The 19,692-nt window shown below is 39.5% G+C and overlaps 1 protein-coding gene and 1 non-coding gene across 2 annotated transcripts; one reads left to right on the top strand and one right to left on the bottom strand.

Moving 5' to 3' along the window:
- Positions 1 to 613: 613 nt before the first annotated feature.
- On the bottom strand, positions 614 to 720 carry LOC112745297 (small nucleolar RNA R71). Its single transcript, XR_003173234.1, has one exon. It is a non-coding gene; the product is annotated as a small nucleolar RNA R71 (small nucleolar RNA).
- A 12,550-nt stretch (positions 721 to 13,270) lies between these two features.
- LOC112742604 (uncharacterized) lies at positions 13,271 to 17,469 on the top strand. Its single transcript, XM_025791844.1, has 4 exons — positions 13,271 to 13,730; positions 15,024 to 15,127; positions 15,224 to 15,664; positions 17,371 to 17,469. Exons 1-4 carry the CDS (start codon positions 13,271 to 13,273, stop codon positions 17,467 to 17,469), a joined length of 1,104 nt encoding a protein of 367 aa, XP_025647629.1.
- The last annotated feature ends 2,223 nt before the right edge of the window (positions 17,470 to 19,692 follow it).

Below are 19,692 nucleotides of genomic sequence, written 5' to 3'. Positions count from 1 at the left end.
CAGGTTGTAACCTGTTTCTGGCATTGAACTCTACTTTGTAACTTGTTTCTGGCGCTGGACGCCAGACAGCAGCATGGAACTGGCTTTGAACGCCAGTGTACGTCGTCTATATTTGAGCAAAGTATAGACTATTATATATTGCTGGAAAGCCCTGGATGTCTACTTTCCAACACAATTGGAAGCGCACCATTTGGAGTTCTGGAGCTCCAGAAAATCCATTTTGAGTGCAGGGAGGTCAGAATCCAACAGCATCAGCAGTCCTTTTTCAGCCTGAATCAGATTTTTGCTCAGCTCCCTCAATTTCAGCCAGAAAATACCTGAAATTACAGAAAAACACACAAACTCATAGTAAAGTCCATAAATATAAATTTTGCCTAAAAACTAATGAGAATAAACTAAAAACTAACTAAAATATACTAAAATCTATATGAAATTAACCCCAAAAAGTGTATAAATTACCCGCTCATCAGTCTACAGACTTATGCTTTTCCCCTTTGATATAAGAGACAGAGATAGGATATGGTTGGACTCATAACCTAAAGACAGCCTAAACTCTTGGGAAAAGTTGGTCAATGCTTTCTTGGCCAAATTCTTTCCACCTCAAAAGTTGAGCAAGCTTAGAGTGGAAGTCCAAACCTTCACACAGAAGGAAGGTGAATCCCTCTATGAAGCTTGGGAAAGATACAAGCAATTGATCAGAAGGTGTCCTTTTGATATGTTTTCAGAATGGAGCATCATATGTATATTCTATGATGGTCTATCTGAATTGTTTAATATGTCATTGGACCAATCTGCTGAAGGATCTCTTCATCTGAAGAAGATGCCTGTAGAAGCCCAGGAACTCATTAAAATGGTTGCAAATAACCAATTCATGTACACTTTTGAAAGAAATCCTGTGAATAATGGGACAACTCAGAAGAAAGGAGTTCTTGAGATTGATACTCTGAATGCCATATTGGCTCAGAACAAAATATTGAATCAGCAAGTCAATATGATTTCTCAGAGTCTGTCTGGAATGCAAGCTGTATCAGGCAGTACTAAGGAAGCTTCCTCTGAAGAAGAAACCTATGACCCTGAGAATCCTGTAATGGAAGAGGTGAATTACATGGGAGAATCCTATGGAAACACCTATAATCCTTCATGGAAGAATCATCCAAATTTTTCATGGAAGGACCAACAGAAGCCTAATCAAGGCTTCAATACTAATAATGGTGGGAGAGCACGGTTTGGCAATAACAAACTTTTTCTATCATCTTCTCAGCAACAGACAGAGAATTCTAAGCAGAGCCACTCTGACTTAGCAACTGTAGTCTCTGATCTACCTAAGACCACTCTAAGTTTCATGACTGAAACAAGGTCCTCCATTAAAAATTTGGAGGCACAAGTGGGTCAGCTGAGTAAGAAAGTTACTGAACTCCCTCATAGTACTCTCCCAAGCAATACAGAAGAGAATCCAAAAAGAGAGTGCAAGGCCATAAATAACATGGCCGAATGCATGGAGGAGGGAAAGGCAGTGATTTCCAGTGAGGAAGACCTCAATGGACGTCCACTGGCCTCCAAGGAGTTCCCTAATAAGGAACCAAAGGAATCTGAGGCTCATATAGAGACCATAGAGATTCCACTGAACTTACTGTTGCCATTCATGAGCTCTGATAAGTATTCTTCCCCTGAAGAGGATGAAAATATTATTGAAGAGCAAGTTGCTCAATATCTAGGAGCAATCATGAAGCTGAATGCCAAGTTATTTGGTAATGAGACTTGGGAGCATGAACCCCCATTGCTCATCAATGAACTAAATAATTTGGTTCAACTAAAATTACCTCAGAAGAAATAGGATCCTAGAAAGTTCTTAATACCTTGTACTATAGGCACCATGACCTTTAAAAAGGCTCCGTGTGACCTGGGGTCAGGGATAAACCTCATGCCCCTCTCTGTAATGGAGAAACTAGGGATCTTTGAGGTACAAGCTGCTAAAATCTCACTAGAGATGGCAGACAATTCAAGGAAACAGGCTTATGGATTTGTAGAGGATGTCTTAGTGAAGGTTGAAGGCTATTACATCCCTGCTGATTTCATAATCCTAGACACTGGGAAGGATGAGGATGAATCCATCATCCTTGGGAGACCCTTCCTAGCCACAGCAAGAGCTGTGATTGATGTGGACAGAGGAGAGTTAGTCCTTCAATTGAATGAGGACTACCTTGTGTTTAAAGCTCAAGGATCTTCTTCTAAAACCATGGAGAGGAAGCATGAAAAACTTCTCTCAATACAGAGTCAAATAGAGCTCCCACACTCAACTTCTAAGTTTGGTGTTGGGAGGCCACCACTAAGCTCTGAATCTCTGTGAAGCTCTATAAGAGCTCACTATCAAGCTATTGATATTAAAGAAGCACTTGTTGGGAGGCAACCCAATGTTAATTAATTATATTTATCTATTTTCCATTGTTATTTTATGTTTTCTTTAGGTTGATGATCATGCGAAGTCACAAAAATAACTGAAAAATCAAAAATAGAATGAAAAATAGCATAAAAAAATAGCACACCCTGGAGGACAAGCTTACTGGCGTTAAACGCCAGTAAGGGTAGTAGAATGGGCATTTAACGGCCAGCCTGGTAGCATTCTGGGCGTTAAACGCCAGAATGGGCAGCACTCTGAGCGTTTAACACCAGAAAGGGCTGACTGGCATCTGGCTAGCATTAAAAACCAGAAATGGGCATCTGGCTGGCGTTTAACGCCAGAAATGGGCAGCAGAGTGGCGTTTAACGCCAGGAAAGGTAGCAGGACTGGCGTTTAACGCCAGGAAAGTAGCAGCCAGATTTGGCACAGAATGGGCATTTGAACGCCAGAATGGTGCAGGAACTCAAATTTCCTTGACACCTCAGGATCTGTGGACCCCACAGGATCCCTACCTACCCCACCTCTTCTTCTCTCCTCTTCACACCTTTCCATAACACTCTTCCCCAAACACCATTGACCAATCCCATCAAAACCTCTTCCTCAAATACCCTTCACCTATCAAAGCCTACCCTCTTCCTCACAACCTCTTCACCACTCACATCCATCTATTATTAAACCCCACCTACCTCACCATTCAAATTCAAACCATTTCCCTCCCAAAACCCACCCCTCATACACGGCTACCCGCTCTCCCTTACCCTATAAATACCCCTCCTTACCACCTTCAATTCCATACATCATACACAATACACCCCCTTAGCCGAACCCTCTCCTCACCTCCATCTCCTCCATTTCTTCTTCTTCTACTCCTTTATTTCTTCTTTTGTTCGAGGATGAGAAACCATTCTAAGTTTGGTGTGGGAAAAGCTAAAGCTTTTTTTTTTCCATAACCATCAATGGCACCTAAGGCCAGAGAAACCTCTAGAAAGAGGAAAGGGAAGACAATTGTTTCCACCTCCGAGTCATGGAAGATGGAGAGATTTATCTCAAAGGTCCATCAAGACCACTTCTATGAAGTTGTGGCAAAAAAAAGGTGATCTCCGAGGTCCCCTTCAAGCTCAAAAAGAGTGAATATCCAGAGATCCGACATGAGATTCAAAGAAGAGATTGGGAAATTCTCACCAACCCCATTCAACAAGTTGGGATCTTAATAGTTCAAGAGTTTTATGCTAATGCATAGATCACTAAGAACCATGACCAAAGTGTGAACCCGAACCCAAAGAATTGGCTCACAATGGTTCGGAGGGATTACTTGGATTTCAGTCTGGAAAATGTGAGGTTAGCATTCAACTTGTCAATGATGCAAGGAGACCTTTACCCTTTCACTAGAAGGGTCAACTTTGATCAAAGGTTGGACCAAGTCCTCTTGGACATCTGTGTGGAAGGCGCTCAATGGAAGAGAGACACAAGAGGCAAGCCGGTTCAACTAAGAAGGCTTGACCTCAAGCCCATGGCTAGGGGATGGTTGGAGTTCATCCAACGCTCTATCATTCCTACTAGCAACCGGTCTGAAGTTACAATAGACCGGGCTATCATGATCCATAGCATCATGAATGGAGAGAAAGTAGAAGTTCATGATATCATATCCCTAGAACTCTACAAGATGGCGGACAAGTCCTCTACTTTGGCAAGGTTAGCCTTCCCTCATCTTATTTGTCACCTCTGCAATTCAGCTGGAATTGTCATAGAGGAAGACACCCTCATTGAAGAGGACAAGCCCATCACTAAGAAAAAGATGGAGCAAATAAGAGAGCCCACTCATGGACCTCAACAAGAGCATGAGGAAGTTCCTCATCTAGAAATCCCTGAGATGCCTCAAGGGATGCACTTTCCTTCACAAAACTATTGGGAGCAAATCAACACCTCCCTAGGAGAATTAAGTTCCAACATGGGACAACTAAGGGTGGAGCACCAAGAACATTCCAGCCTCCTCCATGAAATTAGAGAAGACCAAAGAGCCATGAGGGAGGCGCAACAAAGGCAAGGAAGAGACATAGAGTAGCTAAAGCACTCCATAAGATCTTCAAGAGGAAGAACTAGCCGCCATCACTAAGGAGGATCTGTTCTTTAATTTCCTTGTTCTTTATTTTCTATTTTTTGTTTCCTATGCCTTATGTTTTATTTATGTTTGTGTCTTTATTACATGATCATTAGTGTTTAAGTGTCTATGCCTTAAAGCTATGAATGTCCTATGAATCCCTCACCTTTCTTAAATGAAAAATGTTTTAATTGCAAAAGAACAAGAAGTACATGATTTCAAATTCTATCTTGAAATTAGTTTAATTATTTTGATGTGGTAACAATACCTTTTTGTTTTCTGAATGAATGCTTGAACAGTGCATATTTTTGAATTTGTTGTTTATGAATGTTAAAATTGTTGGCTCTTGAAAGAATAATGAAAAAGGAGATATGTTATTGATAATCTGAAAAATCATAAAATTGATTCTTGAAGCAAGAAAAAGCAGTGAAAAAGAAGAAGCTTGCAAAAAAAATGGCAAAAAAAAAAAATAAAAGAAAAAAAAAAGAAAAAAAAGCAGAAAAAGCCAATATTCCTTTAAACCAAAAGGCAAGGGTAAAATAAAAAGGATCCAAGGCTTTGAGCATTAATGGATAGGAGGGCCCAAAGGAATAAAATCCTGGCCTAAGCGACTAAACCAAGCTGTCCCTAACCATGTGCTTGTGGCGTGAAGGTGTCAAGTGAAAAGTTTGAGACTGAATGGTTAAAGTCATGGTCTAAAGCAAAAAAAAAAGTGTGCTTAAGAGCTCTGGACACCTCTAACTGGGGACTCTAGCAAAGCTGAGTCACAATCTGAAAAGGTTCACCCAGTTATGTGTCTGTGGCATTTATGTATCCGGTGGTAATACTGGAAAACAAAATGCTTAGGGTCACGGCCAAGACTCATAAAGTAGCTGTGTTCAAGAATCAACATACTGAAATAAGAGAATCAATTACACTATCTGAATTCTAAGTTCCTATAGATGCCAATCATTCTGAACTTCAAAGGATAAAGTGAGATGCCAAAACTGTTCAGAGGCAAAAAGGCTACAAATCCCGCTCATCTAATTGAAGCTAATCTTCATTGATAAGTTTGGAATTCATTGTATATTCTCTTGTTTTTATCCTACTTTGTTTTTAGTTGCTTGGGGACAAGCAACAATTTAATTTTGGTGTTGTAATGAGTGGATAATTTATACCCTTTTTGGCATTGTTTTTACATAGTTTTTAGTATGTTTTAGTTAATTTTTATTGTATTTTTATTAGTTTTTATTCAAAAAATTACATTTCTGGACTTTACTATGAATTTGTGTGTTTTTCTGTAATTTCAGGTATTTTCTGGCTGAAATTGAGAGACCTGAGCAAAAATCTGATTCAGAGGCTGAAAAAGGACTGCAGATGTTGTTGGATTCTGACCTCCCTGCACTCGAAGTGGATTTTCTGAAGCTACAGAAGACCATATGGTGCGCTCTTAATTGCGTTGGAAAGTAGACATTATGGGCTTTCCATAAATATATAATAGTCCATACTTTGCCCGAGATTTGATGGCCCAAACTGGCATTCAAAGTCAGCCTAAAATATCTTGGCGTAAAACACCCAAACTGGCACCAGAATTGGAGTTAAACGCCCAAACTTGCACCAAAGCTGGTGTTTAACTCCAGGAACAGCCTAAGCATGAAAAAGCTTCAATGCTCAGCCCAAGCACACACCAAGTGGGCCCCGGAAGTGGATTTCTGCACTATCTGCACTTAGTTACTCATTTTCTCTAAACCCTATTTACTAGTTTAGTATAAAACTACTTTTAGGGATTTATTTTATATCTTTGGATCATTTTTAGGTCTTTTAACCATCTTAGACCATTGTACACGCATGGAGGCTGGCCTCATAGCCATGCCTAGACCTTTCACTTATGTATTTTCTACGGTAGAATTTCTACACCCCATAGATTAAGGTGTGGAGCTCTGCTGTTCTTCATGAAATAATGCAATTACTAATGTTTTCTATTCAATTCACGCCTACTTCTTCTCCAAGATATACTCTCGTACTTAATTTAGTTAAGTCAAAATGAAGGGGTGACCCGTGACAATCACCCAACCTTCATTACTCGCTTAGCCAAGATCGCGTGCCTGACAACCACAAAGCGGTCTACATGATGTTCAACATAGTCATTGGACGACAGTTGGAGTATATTCTCTTGGGTTTCTAATCTAAGATTAGAACCTTCGTGGTATAGGCTAGAACCATTAGCAGCATTCCTGGGATCCGAAAAGTCTAAAGCTTGTTTGTGGTATCCCGAGTAGGATTTGGGAAGGGATGACTGTAAAGAGCTTCAAACCTGCGAATATGGGGCACAAGTGACAGTGTGCAAAAGGACAGTGGTCCTATTCCGACGCTAGCGGGAACCGACAGATGATTAGTCATGCGGTGACAGCGCATATGGATTTGTTTTCATCCGAGAGGATCTTACAGCTTGCCATGGAAGGAGGTAACGCATGGTTGGAAGAAGGCAATAGGAAAGCAGAGGTTCAGAAGCAACAAGGCATCTCCATACGCTTATCTGAAATTCCCACCAATGAATTACATAAGTAACTTTATCTTATTTTATATTTTATTTATATTTTAGTTATCAAAATCTTATAACCATTTGAATCTTCCTGACTGAGATTTACAAGGATAACCATAGCTTGCTTCAAGTCGACAATCTCCGTGGGATCAACTCTTACTCACGTAATATTTATTACTTGGACGACCCAGTGCACTTGTTGCTTAGTTGTGCAGAGTTGTGAAAAAGAGTTGAGCTTACGATCGTGCGCACCAAGTTGTTGGTGCCGTTGAGATCACAATTTCGTGCACCATCAAGTCTCATGAAATGTAACTTAAGTTCATATCTCAAAGTCATGCCAACCTTTAGCCTTATTCATGAATCAACTGATGAACCAGCACATACCACCACATGACCTTATTCTATCTTTTATCAAAATAGACCTTTACTCTTTCTCTATTTCACAACATTTTTTTCTTTTATTTAAGCGTGAGGAACAATGTAGACAATTCAAGTAAGATGAGATGATAAAAGCACTTAGACTAACAAGCTTAAAAAAAACAAACAGGAAATGACTCATGACTAACAGGACACTAATCACAAGGGCACAATTTCACTTTCAATTAGCATATTTAAACTAAAGACAGTTAAGTCACAGTACAACCTCTTGGAGTCCACTTGTTTTCTCTTTGTCATCACCATCCTTAGCTTTGTGCCCTTCTTCATCTCTTTTAGATGACGGTGTCTATTCCTTCCCAGAGATTGAGTGTCTTCTTGCAAAGATTTTGAAAGTTGCTTGTTCCCAAGCACTTGAGTGATGGTTAGCATGCATGTATGCTTGTGATTTTCTAGACTTAAGTTGGTGTGGGAATACCAAACTTAGTTCCTTGCCTACTTCTATATACAGTAGAATGAATACATGCATAAAACATCAAGTGCTTTTATTAAGAAGATAAACTATGAGCTAGAAATTAAAGAATTTAATAAAACAACTAGAAACTAAACAATTGTTAAGTAGCTTCTCTGATTGTTTGGAGTGAGTGATTAATCATGCTGAGGGTTCAATGTGTTCTTACTGAAAACTATGGTGGAACACCAAACTTAGAATTACACATTCTCCCTCAAATTACTTTAGTGTTCAACACCAAACTTAGCTCCTTGTAATATAGAAAAATCTACTTAACTCTTTTATTGAAATAACTAAGAAAGGAAAACTACCTCTAGTTGGGTTGCCTCCCAACAAACATTCTTTTAGTGTCATTAGCTTGATATGTTGCTGATGACTTTCTTCCTCTTCTTCCAGTTTGTCAAGAGGAATGACCTTAGGGGAGAAGAGGAGCCAGCTAGTGTCCCGTGTCTTGATCTCTTCCCAGCAAGCTTCGTTTTGTTATTTGCTTGATTGAACTTGCTTGTTGGATCAGGGGTTGGATTGCTTGTGGTTGACCTATTCTTCTTCCTTGATATGGTCAATTGTGGCTTAGTCACAATCCTCTCTTTGGTGCTCTTGTTGGTTGCCTTCACTTCTTGGATATCAAAACTTGGGTGTTGTGTGATTGTTGGAGTGTCCTCTTCATCAAAAGCCTCTTGAGTTGGTGGTTCAATAAACCCTTCCTCTATGTAGCTCTCTGTTTCAATTAAGTGTGAGTTTCCTTGATTGGCTTCCTCCCTTTCTTCTACATGAAGTTTGATGCGAAGGCATCTTAGGCTAGTTTTACTAGCCTTTTTCTTTGCTTTTAATAGGTTTTATGTACTTTCTTGAGTTATAAGTAAGCAGATTGGGTAGAAATTCATGCATACCTAGATTCATCCAACTATGATTAATTTGACGCAATTTCATGAGAATTATGCTATATTTACTTGTGTGCTAAGAATGATGAGAATTCTCATGACTTTGGCAAGGCTTTGATGCATATATTGGTTGGTGACAGGTGAATGAAGGCATGGAAAGAAGTTGAAGAAGGAGCATGGAAAAGATGAAGAAGAAGCAACGTTGGTGGCCAAGTTGGACCACCAACGTTGCCTCAAATGTTGGAAGGGAAGCAGAGCAATTCTCTGTATAATTTCTGGTGCCCACGTTGGAGGAAACGTTGGACATCCAACGTTACCCCCAACCTTGTAAAGAAATGAGCTTTCTGGAGATTTTGAAAAATTGCAGCGACGTGCACGCATATGCGTGGATAGGCAAATTTGGACCCTAAATGCTACCTCAAATGTTGAAGGCCAACGTGCACGATTGTGGCTTCGAAGTTGTGAATTTTAAAAATGCGCAACAACGCATACGCGTCCATGGCGCATACGCGTAATCTTAACTTTTGAGAATCAACGCGCGCATGTACAGCACGCGCACGCGTGGATTGACCAGCATTGGAGGGAGCATTGGTGGTCCAACACTGAGACCAACGCTCTTCTGCCTATGTTTGAAATGGGAAAATGATATCTTTGCATCCACGCGCACGCGTGCAGCACGCGCACGCGTGGATAAGCATTTTCACCCCATGGGAGCATAAGCGTAATGTACGCGTACGCGTGGGTAAGCAGAACGTTGGCCCTCCAACGTTGAGTCAAATGCCAGTGACAGCAAAGTATTTGGTTTTTCTAGTTTTCTTCTGAAGGGCGTTTGAGTCAACGTTGGCCATTAGACGTTGACTCCAACGTGAAGCATCAGGACTTGTAACTCAAACATATCACTTCTCAACAGCAAGGGAAACCAATGGGAGTCATTTTTAACCCAATTCCATCAAGGACAAAAGCCTAATTCAGAGATTGAAGATCGATGGAAGAAAGTATATAAATAACTTAGAATTTAAGTTAGAGGGGGCTTTTACACTACACTTTTCTCTTTTACTTTTTACTGTATTTTGGGGAGAATACCGGTGAACTATTTTGTTTTCTTGTGGCTTTGAATTTCAGTTTTGAGAATTCTTCTTCTTCATTCTTCTCTACACTTAATTTAATTTCTATTTTGCAATTGTAGTTGTAATTTGGAGCCATGATTCACTAAGCCCCAACTTCACTACGGGGAGGAGATCAGTTTGTTCAAATGAATTGATAGCTTTTCTTTTCTTCTCAATTTAAGTGGTTTCTCCAAGAGGAAACTCTTGCTCTTCACAGATCCAATCACTACCGAGAGGGAAATTGGATCTATTTAAATTTTGTGATGAACTTGAGAAAGGAGTCATAGAATTCAGTTTAGAGTTTATCCCTTCATAATTCTCTTGATTGATATACTTTGGGTTGGTATGTGAGATGTAACCACCCTTGGTTGAGATCTTGAGAGCTATGTGGCATGAAGGATTAGCTGTTGAGCTTCATCTTTTCTCATGAATAATTAGATCACAAGAGTGGCAATTGATTGTGTTGAGAGAAATTGAATCACCAAGAGATTGGGACTCAATTATTCACAATCCGCTATGGATCTATCCCCATGATTGAGAAGGAATTGATCATCATCAATTCATGAGAATTTACATCTCTGGTCCCTAGTGATCTCTTCCATCATTTCTTATTTCTATTGTTCTTTAGTTATTTTGAGTACTCACTACCCAATTCCCTTTTATCTCCTAGCAATTTAACATTCTTGCCAATTACATTCTGCTCAATTACTTGCAATTTACTTCTATGCTCTTTACAATTCTGCACTCTTACTTTCTTGCAATTTAGTTTTGACGCCATTTAAGTTTCTTCCAATTTAAGCTTCTGTTATTTAATCTTCAGCCTTTAATTTCTTGCACTTTAAGTTTCCTCCCTACTTTAGTTCTTTAAATTCCTTGTCATTTAATTCTTTGCAATTTCTTTCAAGCATTGAAATCTCATGAAATCAAAACAATGTTTGCCTAACTAAAATACCATTTAACTAAAGTTGCTTAATCCACCAATCTCTGTGGGATCGACCTCACTCTAGTGAGTTTTACTACTTGATACGATCCGGTATACTTGCCGGTTATACGTGAATTCTAATTTTCACGTATCAGATTTTTCGCGCCGTTGTTGGGGATTGGAAAAGATTAACAATGATTAAGTGAATGGTAGTCTAGATTAGGCATATTTTTTTTCTTTTTCTTTGTTACACCCACTAACTATTTGAGATTTTGTTTCACTAACTTTAACTTCGCTCTTGCAATAGAGTACCCTACTTGTGTTGTTGGTTTGTGTGTGTTGTATGTCAGAAGCAAAGAGAAAGGTATCCACTTCTTTTGTCCTTGACGAGAGAATCCTCCGAAGACTAAGAAGAGCAGCAAGAAGAAAGGGGATAATTGGTGAAGAGGATTCAGAAGGAGAAGACCAAGTCATGGAGGGTAATTTGCATAACCTTCCTGAGGGAGTTGCTGACAACAAGAGACCACCTAGAAGGGTGTTGGCCTCATACACCATTCCTGATCCAAAGCATTGTGGAAGTAGCATAGTCACCCCAAATGCCCATGCCAACAACTTTGAGTTAAAAACCCAACTCATCACTTTGGTAAAAAATAATTGCTCTTATGGAGGGGCCTCTTGAAGATCCGAATCAGCACTTGTCTATTTTTCTGAGGATATGTGATACGGTTAAAACAAATAGAGTGCATCCAGACATCTACAAGTTGTTGCTATTCCCATTCTCATTGGGGGATAAGGCAACTCAATGGCTAGAGACATTTTCCAAAGAAAGCATCAATAATTGGGATGATCTGGTGAGCAAATTTTTAGCCAAGTTCTACCCACCTCAGAGGATCATCAAGTTGAAAACAGAGGTCCAAACTTTTAGGCGATTGGAGGGGGAGTCACTATATGAAGCCTGGGAAAGATATAAGGCATTAATGAGAAGATGCCTACCTGACATGTTTAGTGATTGGGTTAAACTCCAAAACTTATATGAAGGCTTGACTTTAGAAGTAAGGAGGGGACTAGAATAATCATCAGGAGGATCACTCAACATGATGAAGACGGCTGAGGAGGCCCAAGACCTTATTGAAGTTGTTGCCAACAATCAATATTACTACTCATTAGAGAGGCATCATAACTCAACCCCAAAGAAAGGTGTGATAGAGCTTGAAGGCATTGATGCTATATTGGCACAGAACAAATTGATGTACCAACAAATCAAACAGTAAATGGAAATGATGGTGAAGAGAATAGATGGCCTCCAATTAACCTTAGTGAGCGCAACAAGTCAACCTTCTATTGAATGGGAAATGAAGCAGGCAACGATGACCAGCAACAAGAACAAGTGCAATATATGTAGAATGCTTCAAATTCTTCTCAAAATGACTTTCATGGTAACACATACAACTCATCCTAGAGAAATCACCCAAACCTGAAATGGGGTGACAATCAAAACTAATGGCAGAAGAGCAACAACTACAACCATTCCCGCAACACAAACAACCAAAATCATCCATCTAACAACACTAACCAATACAAGAAACAACAAAACACATATCAGCAACCCCACAACAATTCACAAGCCCACCAAAATAACTTCTCCACACCACCATTTAACTCACAAAATGCCCACTTCAATGCTCCAAATAACTTCCAGCAACAACAATCATACCCTATCATAACACCCATTGACCATCATGAAACCAGGATCTCAAGTCTTAAAGCAACCTTGCAAACCCTTACCCAAAACACACAATCACTTGCTCAGGCTACTCAAGGTTTGGCTAAAGGACAAGAGAGCTTGCTTAAAGGACAAGAGAGACATGAAGCCACCATGAGGAACCTTGAACAACAATTGGGACAATTGGCCAAACAAGATAAACGGCCAGCCAATATTCTCCCAAGTGATACAATCCCCAACCCAAGGGAAGAATGTAAAGATGTGCAGTTGAGAAGTGGCAAGGTAGTGGAAAAAGACACAAAGGACATCAATGAGGAAGCAACAAAGTCTAAAGAAGATGACAGAATAGACAACAAGAAGGATGAGAAGGCATCAACCTCAAAAAAGGGCGAGGAGATTGAGAAGCCACAACAAGAGGATAAGAAGGAAGGAGTAAAGCTTTATGTACCTAAACTTCCCTATCCACAGAGGCTACGCAAGGAAACAAGGGACCAGCAATTCCCAAAATTCCTGGAAATCTTTAAGAAACTTGAAATCAACATTCCATTGGCTGAAGCCTTGGAGTAAATACCCTTATATACAAAGTTTCTTAAAGAACTGATCACCAAGAAGAGAAGCTGACAGGAGAAAGAAACCGTGGTTCTCACTCAAGAGTGTAGTGCAATAATTCAAAAGGGACTTCCACCAAAACTCAAAGATCCAGGAAATTTCCTTATACCATGCAAAATTGGAAACATGGCTATTGATAAATCACTATGTGACCTAGGAGCAAGTATTAATCTAATGCCTCTTGCCATGATGAAGGAATTAATGATAGAAGAGCTTAAACCTACAAGGATGTCATTACAACTTGTTGACAGATCTCTCAAAATACCAAATGGAGTAGTGGAGAACCTATTAGTGAAAGTTGGAAATTTCATATTCCCAGCCGATTTTGTGGTTCTGGATATGGATGAGAAAGGGAATAACTCAGTCATCCTTGGTAGACCTTTTCTGGCCACTGCTAGAAGGATCATTGACGTGGAGAAATGTGAGATGATCTTCAGGGTGCACGATGAACAGATGACTGTAAATGTTTTCAAAGTGATGCAATACCCTAATGAGAAAGAGAATTGCATGAGAATTGATGTGGTGGACATCTTGGTTGAAGAAGTATTTGAAGCAAACCATCAAGCAAACCAGGAGGAAACCCAAGGTATGCAATAGGGAGATGCTGAAGAGACACAAGCACCAGAGGAACTAATTGAAGTTAAGAAAGAAGAAGCACCACAACAAGAGTTGAAACCTCTGTCTCCTCATCTTAAATATGCATTCCTTGGTGAGGAGGGTAGCTTTCCAGTGATCATCAACTCCACCTTTAGTGGAGAAGAAGAAGAAGAACTCCTTGTGGTATTGAAAGCTCACAAAGATGCCTTAGGCTGGACCATTAATGATTTGAAAGGCATAAGCCCTATCATATGCATGCACAAAATACTTTTGGAGGAGAATTCTAAACCAGTGGTACAACCTCAGAGAAGATTAAATCCCACAATGAAGGAAGTTGTTCAAAAGGAAGTGATGAAGCTATGTAAAGTTGAGATCATTTACCCTATCTCTGACAGCCCATGGGTTAGCCCAGTTCAAGTGGTACCCAAGAAAGGTGGCATGATTGTCATTGTCAATGAGAAGAATGAACTCATTCCCACAAGAATAGTGACAGGGTAGAGAATATGCATTGATTATAGGAGGCTGAATGATGCCACACGAAAGGATCACTTTCCCCTCCCTTTCATTGACCAAATGCTTGAAAGGCTAGCCGGACATGCTTACTACTGTTTTCTTGATGGATATTCTGGCTACAATCAAATAGTAGTTGACCCCATGGATCAAGAGAAGACCTCCTTCACTTGTCCCTTTAGAGTCTTTGCATACAGAAGAATGCCATTTGGATTGTGTAATGCCCCAACTACTTTTCAGAAATGCATGTTATTAATCTTCTCGAATATGGTAGAAAAATTTATTGAAGTTTTTATGGATGACTTCTCTGTTTTTGGTGATTCTTTCAATGCTTGCTTGCACCATCTTACCCTAGTCTTGAAAAGGTGCCAAGAAACAAACTTGGTTTTGAACTGGGAAAAATTCCATTTCATGGTACCCGAAGGAATTGTTCTTGGTCACAAAGTTTCAAGAAAGGCTATAGAGGTTGACAAGGCAAAAGTAGAGACTATAGAGAAACTTTGTTTACCAACTAATGTGAAAGCTGTTAGAAGTTTCCTGGGGCATGCTGGATTCTATCGAAGATTCATCAAAGATTTTTCCAAAATAGCAAAACCATTGAGCAATTTGATGGTGGTGAACAACCTCTTTTCCTTTGATGAGGAATGTAAACATGCCTTTGAGATTCTAAAAGCTAAGCTCATCACAGCACCAATTATCACACCTCCAAGTTGGGGATTGCCTTTTGAACTCATGTGTGATGCAAGTAATCTTGCAATTTGTGCTGTGTTAGGGCAAAGAAAGGACAACAAACACCATGTCATCTACTATGCAAGAAAAGTATTGAATGAAGCCCAGAAGAATTATACCACAACAAAGAAGGAATTATTACCCGTGGTATATGCATTTGACAAATTCAGACAATATTTGATTGGATCAAAAATTTTAGTTTACACTGATCATGCTGCTCTTAAGTATCTAATGTCAAAATAGGATGCCAAACCAAGGCTAATTAGATGGATACTACTCCTACAAGAGTTTGACATTGAGATAAAAGACAGAAAAGGAAGCGAGAATCAGGTTACTGATCACTTATCAAGACTACCACAAGAGACGAGTCAAGACAACTCCCAACCAATGAATGAAATTTTTTCAGATGAGCACCTCTTGCAAATTCAACAAACCCCTTGGTTTGCGGAGATGGCCAACTACAAAGCAGGAAGGAGTATCCCACAAGAGTACACAAAGCAACAAGTTAAAAAGTTACTGCATGAAGCTAAGTTGTTCTTATGTGATGAGCCCTTCCTATTCAAAAGATGCCCAGATGGGATGATTAAAAGGTGTGTGCCAGAGGTTAAAATGAAGGACATACTATGGCATTGTCACAATTCAAGTTATGGTGGCCACTTCGGAGCTGAAAGGACTGCTGCAAAGGTTCTCCAAAGTGGATTTTATTGGCCCTCCATCTTCAAGGATGCTAGAGAATTTTTGAACCATTGAAATGAATGCCAAAGAACATGAGGTTTGACAAAGAAGAATGAGATGCCTCAGATGTTCATTTTGGAAGTGGAACTCTTTGACTTATGGGGAATTGACTTTATGGGCCCCTTCCCTCCATCCTACACATTCAAATACATCTTAGTGGCAGTGGAGTATGTTTCAAAATGGGTGGAGGCAATAGCCACCACTAAATGTGATGCTAATGTGGTCCTGCAGTTTCTAAGAAGGAACATCTTCGCTAGGTTTGGAGTACCAAAGGGACTTATAAGTGATGGTGGTAGCCATTTCTGCAATAAACATCTGAATTCTCTCCTCTATAAATATGGAGTAACTCATAAAGTGGCTACACCTTACCACCCGCAGACAAATGGACAAGCTGAGCTTGCAAACAGAGAGCTAAAGAGAATTTTGGAGAAAACCGTGGGAGCAACAAGAAAGGACTGGGCAAGGAAAGTGGATGACGCACTTTGGGCATACAAGACGACATTCAAAACCCCCATAGGGAGGTCTCCATTCTAGCTAGTGTATGGGAAAGCATGCCATCCTCCAGTAGAGCTTGAACACAAGGCTTTTTGGGCCACAAAACTCCTGAATCTAGATGCCCAAGCAGTAGGGGAGAAGAGATTGTTACAGCTCAATGAGTTAGAAGAGTTCAGACTTGAGGCTTATGAGAATGCTAGAATATACAAGGAAAGAGCAAAGAGGTGGCATGACAGGAGGATTGCACCAAGGACATTTGAACCAGGCCAAAGGGTGTTGCTTTTCAACTTTAGATTCAAGATTTTCCCTGGGAAGCTTAGATCCAAGTGGACTGGTCCATACACCATCACCAGAGTATCCCCTCATGGTTACTTGGAGTTACTTGATGTAGCCTCAAGAGAGACCTTTACAGTCAATGGTAATAGGGTGAAACTCTACCTTGGCGGTCCATGGAGCAAGGAAGAAAGTGTACACTTGTTAACATAAGCAAAGAAGTTGCAACGTCAAGCTAAGGACAATAAACAAGCGCTCCATGGGAGGCAACCCATGATTTAGTTTCCTTTTTTTAATGCTTCAGTATGAATAATAATTGTTGCTCCAACATGAATTCAAACCCTCATAAGATAATGTTGACAACTATCCATGCCATTGTGAAGCATATGATCCTATTCTAAGTTTGGTGTGCCTATAGGCACATTAAGATACCTTTCAAAAATTATGATCATATTGCAACTTTTACATGTGTCTCTTGGCATATATAGCTAAACATTAAGTTTGGTGTTATATATTGCAAGAACAAGGCATGAAAGTCAAGGTTTTATTGAGTTTTAAAACTCATGAAAGTACAACCATGTTTATAATTTTAGTTCATGTTTAGAAATAGAAAAATAAAGTGTTTCTCGTGATAGTTTAGCCAAAAGTGACACTAATCCAGTTGAGATCTTGATGACAATACTTGGAGGAAATAACACTTTGAACCATATAACCAAACACTAAGTTTGGTGTCCTCCAAGACTATATATGGTAGCACTAAAAAGAGTCACGGTTGGTTAAACAAGCATAAGGAATGCTAGTCAAATTTTTAGTTTTAAATATTAATTGTTCTATTGTCGCCACTTGATTAGTACTTTTTTTTATTTTTGTTTTGTTATGATGGTTAGGTGAGCAGAGAAATATTCAACGAAAGGGACAAGACAAAGAAGGTTAAAGCTAGCATGAAGACAAAAGTAGATTACATGGCTTGGAAGGGTGCTTCGTAAGGATAGAATTCTGCACATCCTTGGAAGAAGCCTTGGAAGACCAAAGAGATATGCTTAATAAAGAGGCAATTGAAAGGCTATCCGAACAGTACCTGAGAGTCCAAGAGAAACAAGAAGAATGCCATTCACAATACATGAGACCTCAAGAGAGATAAGAGGAACTTCGGTCAGAGAGATTTTGAGTCAAGATCTCTAGTTATGCAAAGAGAACAAGCTTCAACAATTTCAGGAATCTTTCAACCAGCTGGCCCAACTTCAAGTTGATAACATGAGAGCTTTCAAGGAGTTCACGACTCTTCAGGATGCAAGATATGGATTTCAAGCTGATTATAACATAAATGGCCAAATCAAGCTCAACTACATTGCGGAACATCTACATAGTATGAACCCAGCATTCCCAATTTATGATCAATACTTCAAGGGAAGGAGTGACATATAAATAGACAAAGCAATACGCCTTGAAAATAGAGTGGAAGAGAAAATGAAGAAAGTTGGATTCTGGACAAAGCTAAAAGGAAAAGGCAAGGGAGAAACTAGTAAGCAAGCAGGAGAGAAGAAGAAGAAAGACAAACAAGATGAAAAATGATGGTGGACTTGCTCCTTGCTTATTCTATTCAATAAAGAAAGAACATGTCTATTTTAGTTAGTAGTCATCTTTCATAACCAATAACAAGAACACTTCCCTGCAATTCCTTTGAGAGATGACCCGAGGTTTGAATACTTCGGTTATTATTTTTAGGGGTTTGTTACTTGTGACAACCAAATTTTTGTATGAAAGGATTACTGTTGGTTTAGAAACTATACTTGCAACAAGAATTTATTGTGAAATTCTAGACCACGCAAAAGTCCGTTCATCAAAATGGCGCTGTTGCCGGGGAATTGCAAACGTGTGCCTTATTATTGGTTATTGTAAATATTTGCTTTTTGCTTGTATACTAGTTTTTGTTAATTTTAGGACCTTGTTGCTTATTTTTATTAGTTTTTGTTTTTATTTGCTACTATAAATTCTCACCCCTTTGGCTATGAGTTTGGTTTAAATTATGTTGTAGGGAATGGAGGCTACAATGAGAACATGCATCAAGGTTGGGACAATCAAAGATGGGAGGCGTGATGACAAGTCATCTTAGCCTATTTTAACTAGTCTTTTTCTTTTGTTTTCATTAGAATTATGCACTTTCTTGAACCACAAGCAAGCTAATTGGGTAGATTTTCATGTTTCCTTTGATTTAATCAACCATGTATGAATTCATGCTATTTCATGAGGTTTTATACTATAATTGTCACATATTATGAAAGAATGAATATCTCATGATTTTAAGCATAGCTTTGATGTGTTTGGTTGATTAATGATAGGTGAAGAAAGCTTGGAGAAAGGTTGAAGCAAGAAGGAATAGCTAGGAGTAAAGAGAAGACAATGGAATAAGTGAAATTGAACCAGGAAGCAAAAAGTTGGACCTAAAGTTAGCCTCAAACTTTTGCACAAACTTTTGGGTGAAAAGTTAGCCCCAACGTTAGCCCCTAACTTGGAGGCTAACGTTGGCACATGAATATCACCCCTGGGCACCAAAAGTTTGCGCCAACGTTAGCCCCTAACTTGGAGGCTAACGTTGGCACATGAAAATCACAAGGGGAGGGGCAAAAGTTTGCGCCAACGTTAGCCCCTAACTTGGTGGCTAACGTTGGCGCCACAAGTGCACAAGGTAAAGCCAACGTTGGGGCCAAAGTTAGACCCCTAACTTTGGCACCAACGTGAGTATCAGCAAAGTTGTGTTAGCTGATATGAAAAGTTGGACCAAAAGTTAGACCCTAACTTTTGCTCCAACTTTTGGTCCAACTTTTGCAAAACTCCAACCCGGTTCAATTGGTTCACTTTGGTTCTTCTCCAAACTTCAAGAGCAATCAACCAAGGCCTCTTTCAACCCAATTCCACCAAGAGCAAAGGCCCAACTCAAGGCTTGAAGATCATTTGAAGAAAGTGTATAAATAGGATAGAATTCAAGTTCTTCCGAGAGCTTTCTTTTGGGAATTTTCATAATAGTTTTCGGAGAGCTTTGGATATTGAGTGATCTTTAATTTCTTAGTTTGGGGGAAGGAGAATTCCACTCTCTTCCTCTTCATTTTATTGCTTTCAATTTTAATTGCAATTGTCTTGGATCTTGGGTTGGAGAATTGAAGGAATTCTGTTTCAATCTCATCCTTGGATCTCTCTGTTTATTTACTGCT

This window comes from Arachis hypogaea, chromosome 14, assembly GCF_003086295.3.
Source record: "Arachis hypogaea cultivar Tifrunner chromosome 14, arahy.Tifrunner.gnm2.J5K5, whole genome shotgun sequence".
Taxonomy (NCBI): Eukaryota; Viridiplantae; Streptophyta; class Magnoliopsida; order Fabales; family Fabaceae; genus Arachis; species Arachis hypogaea.
The sequence above is the reverse complement of the archived record's forward strand: the minus strand, read 5'-3'. Positions and strand labels throughout refer to the sequence as shown.

What these genes read in the sequence shown, in the direction of transcription:
- LOC112742604 (XM_025791844.1), top strand. Translation starts at nt 13,271, where the DNA reads ATGGCTATTGATAAATCACTATGTGACCTAGGAGCAAGTATTAATCTA. An exon ending in AAACCAGGAGGAAACCCAAG is followed by an intron (nt 13,731 to 15,023) that starts GTATGCAATAGG and finishes GTGCTGTGTTAG; the next exon opens with GGCAAAGAAAGGACAACAAA. An exon ending in AGAAGGAATTATTACCCGTG is followed by an intron (nt 15,128 to 15,223) that starts GTATATGCATTT and finishes ATGTCAAAATAG; the next exon opens with GATGCCAAACCAAGGCTAAT.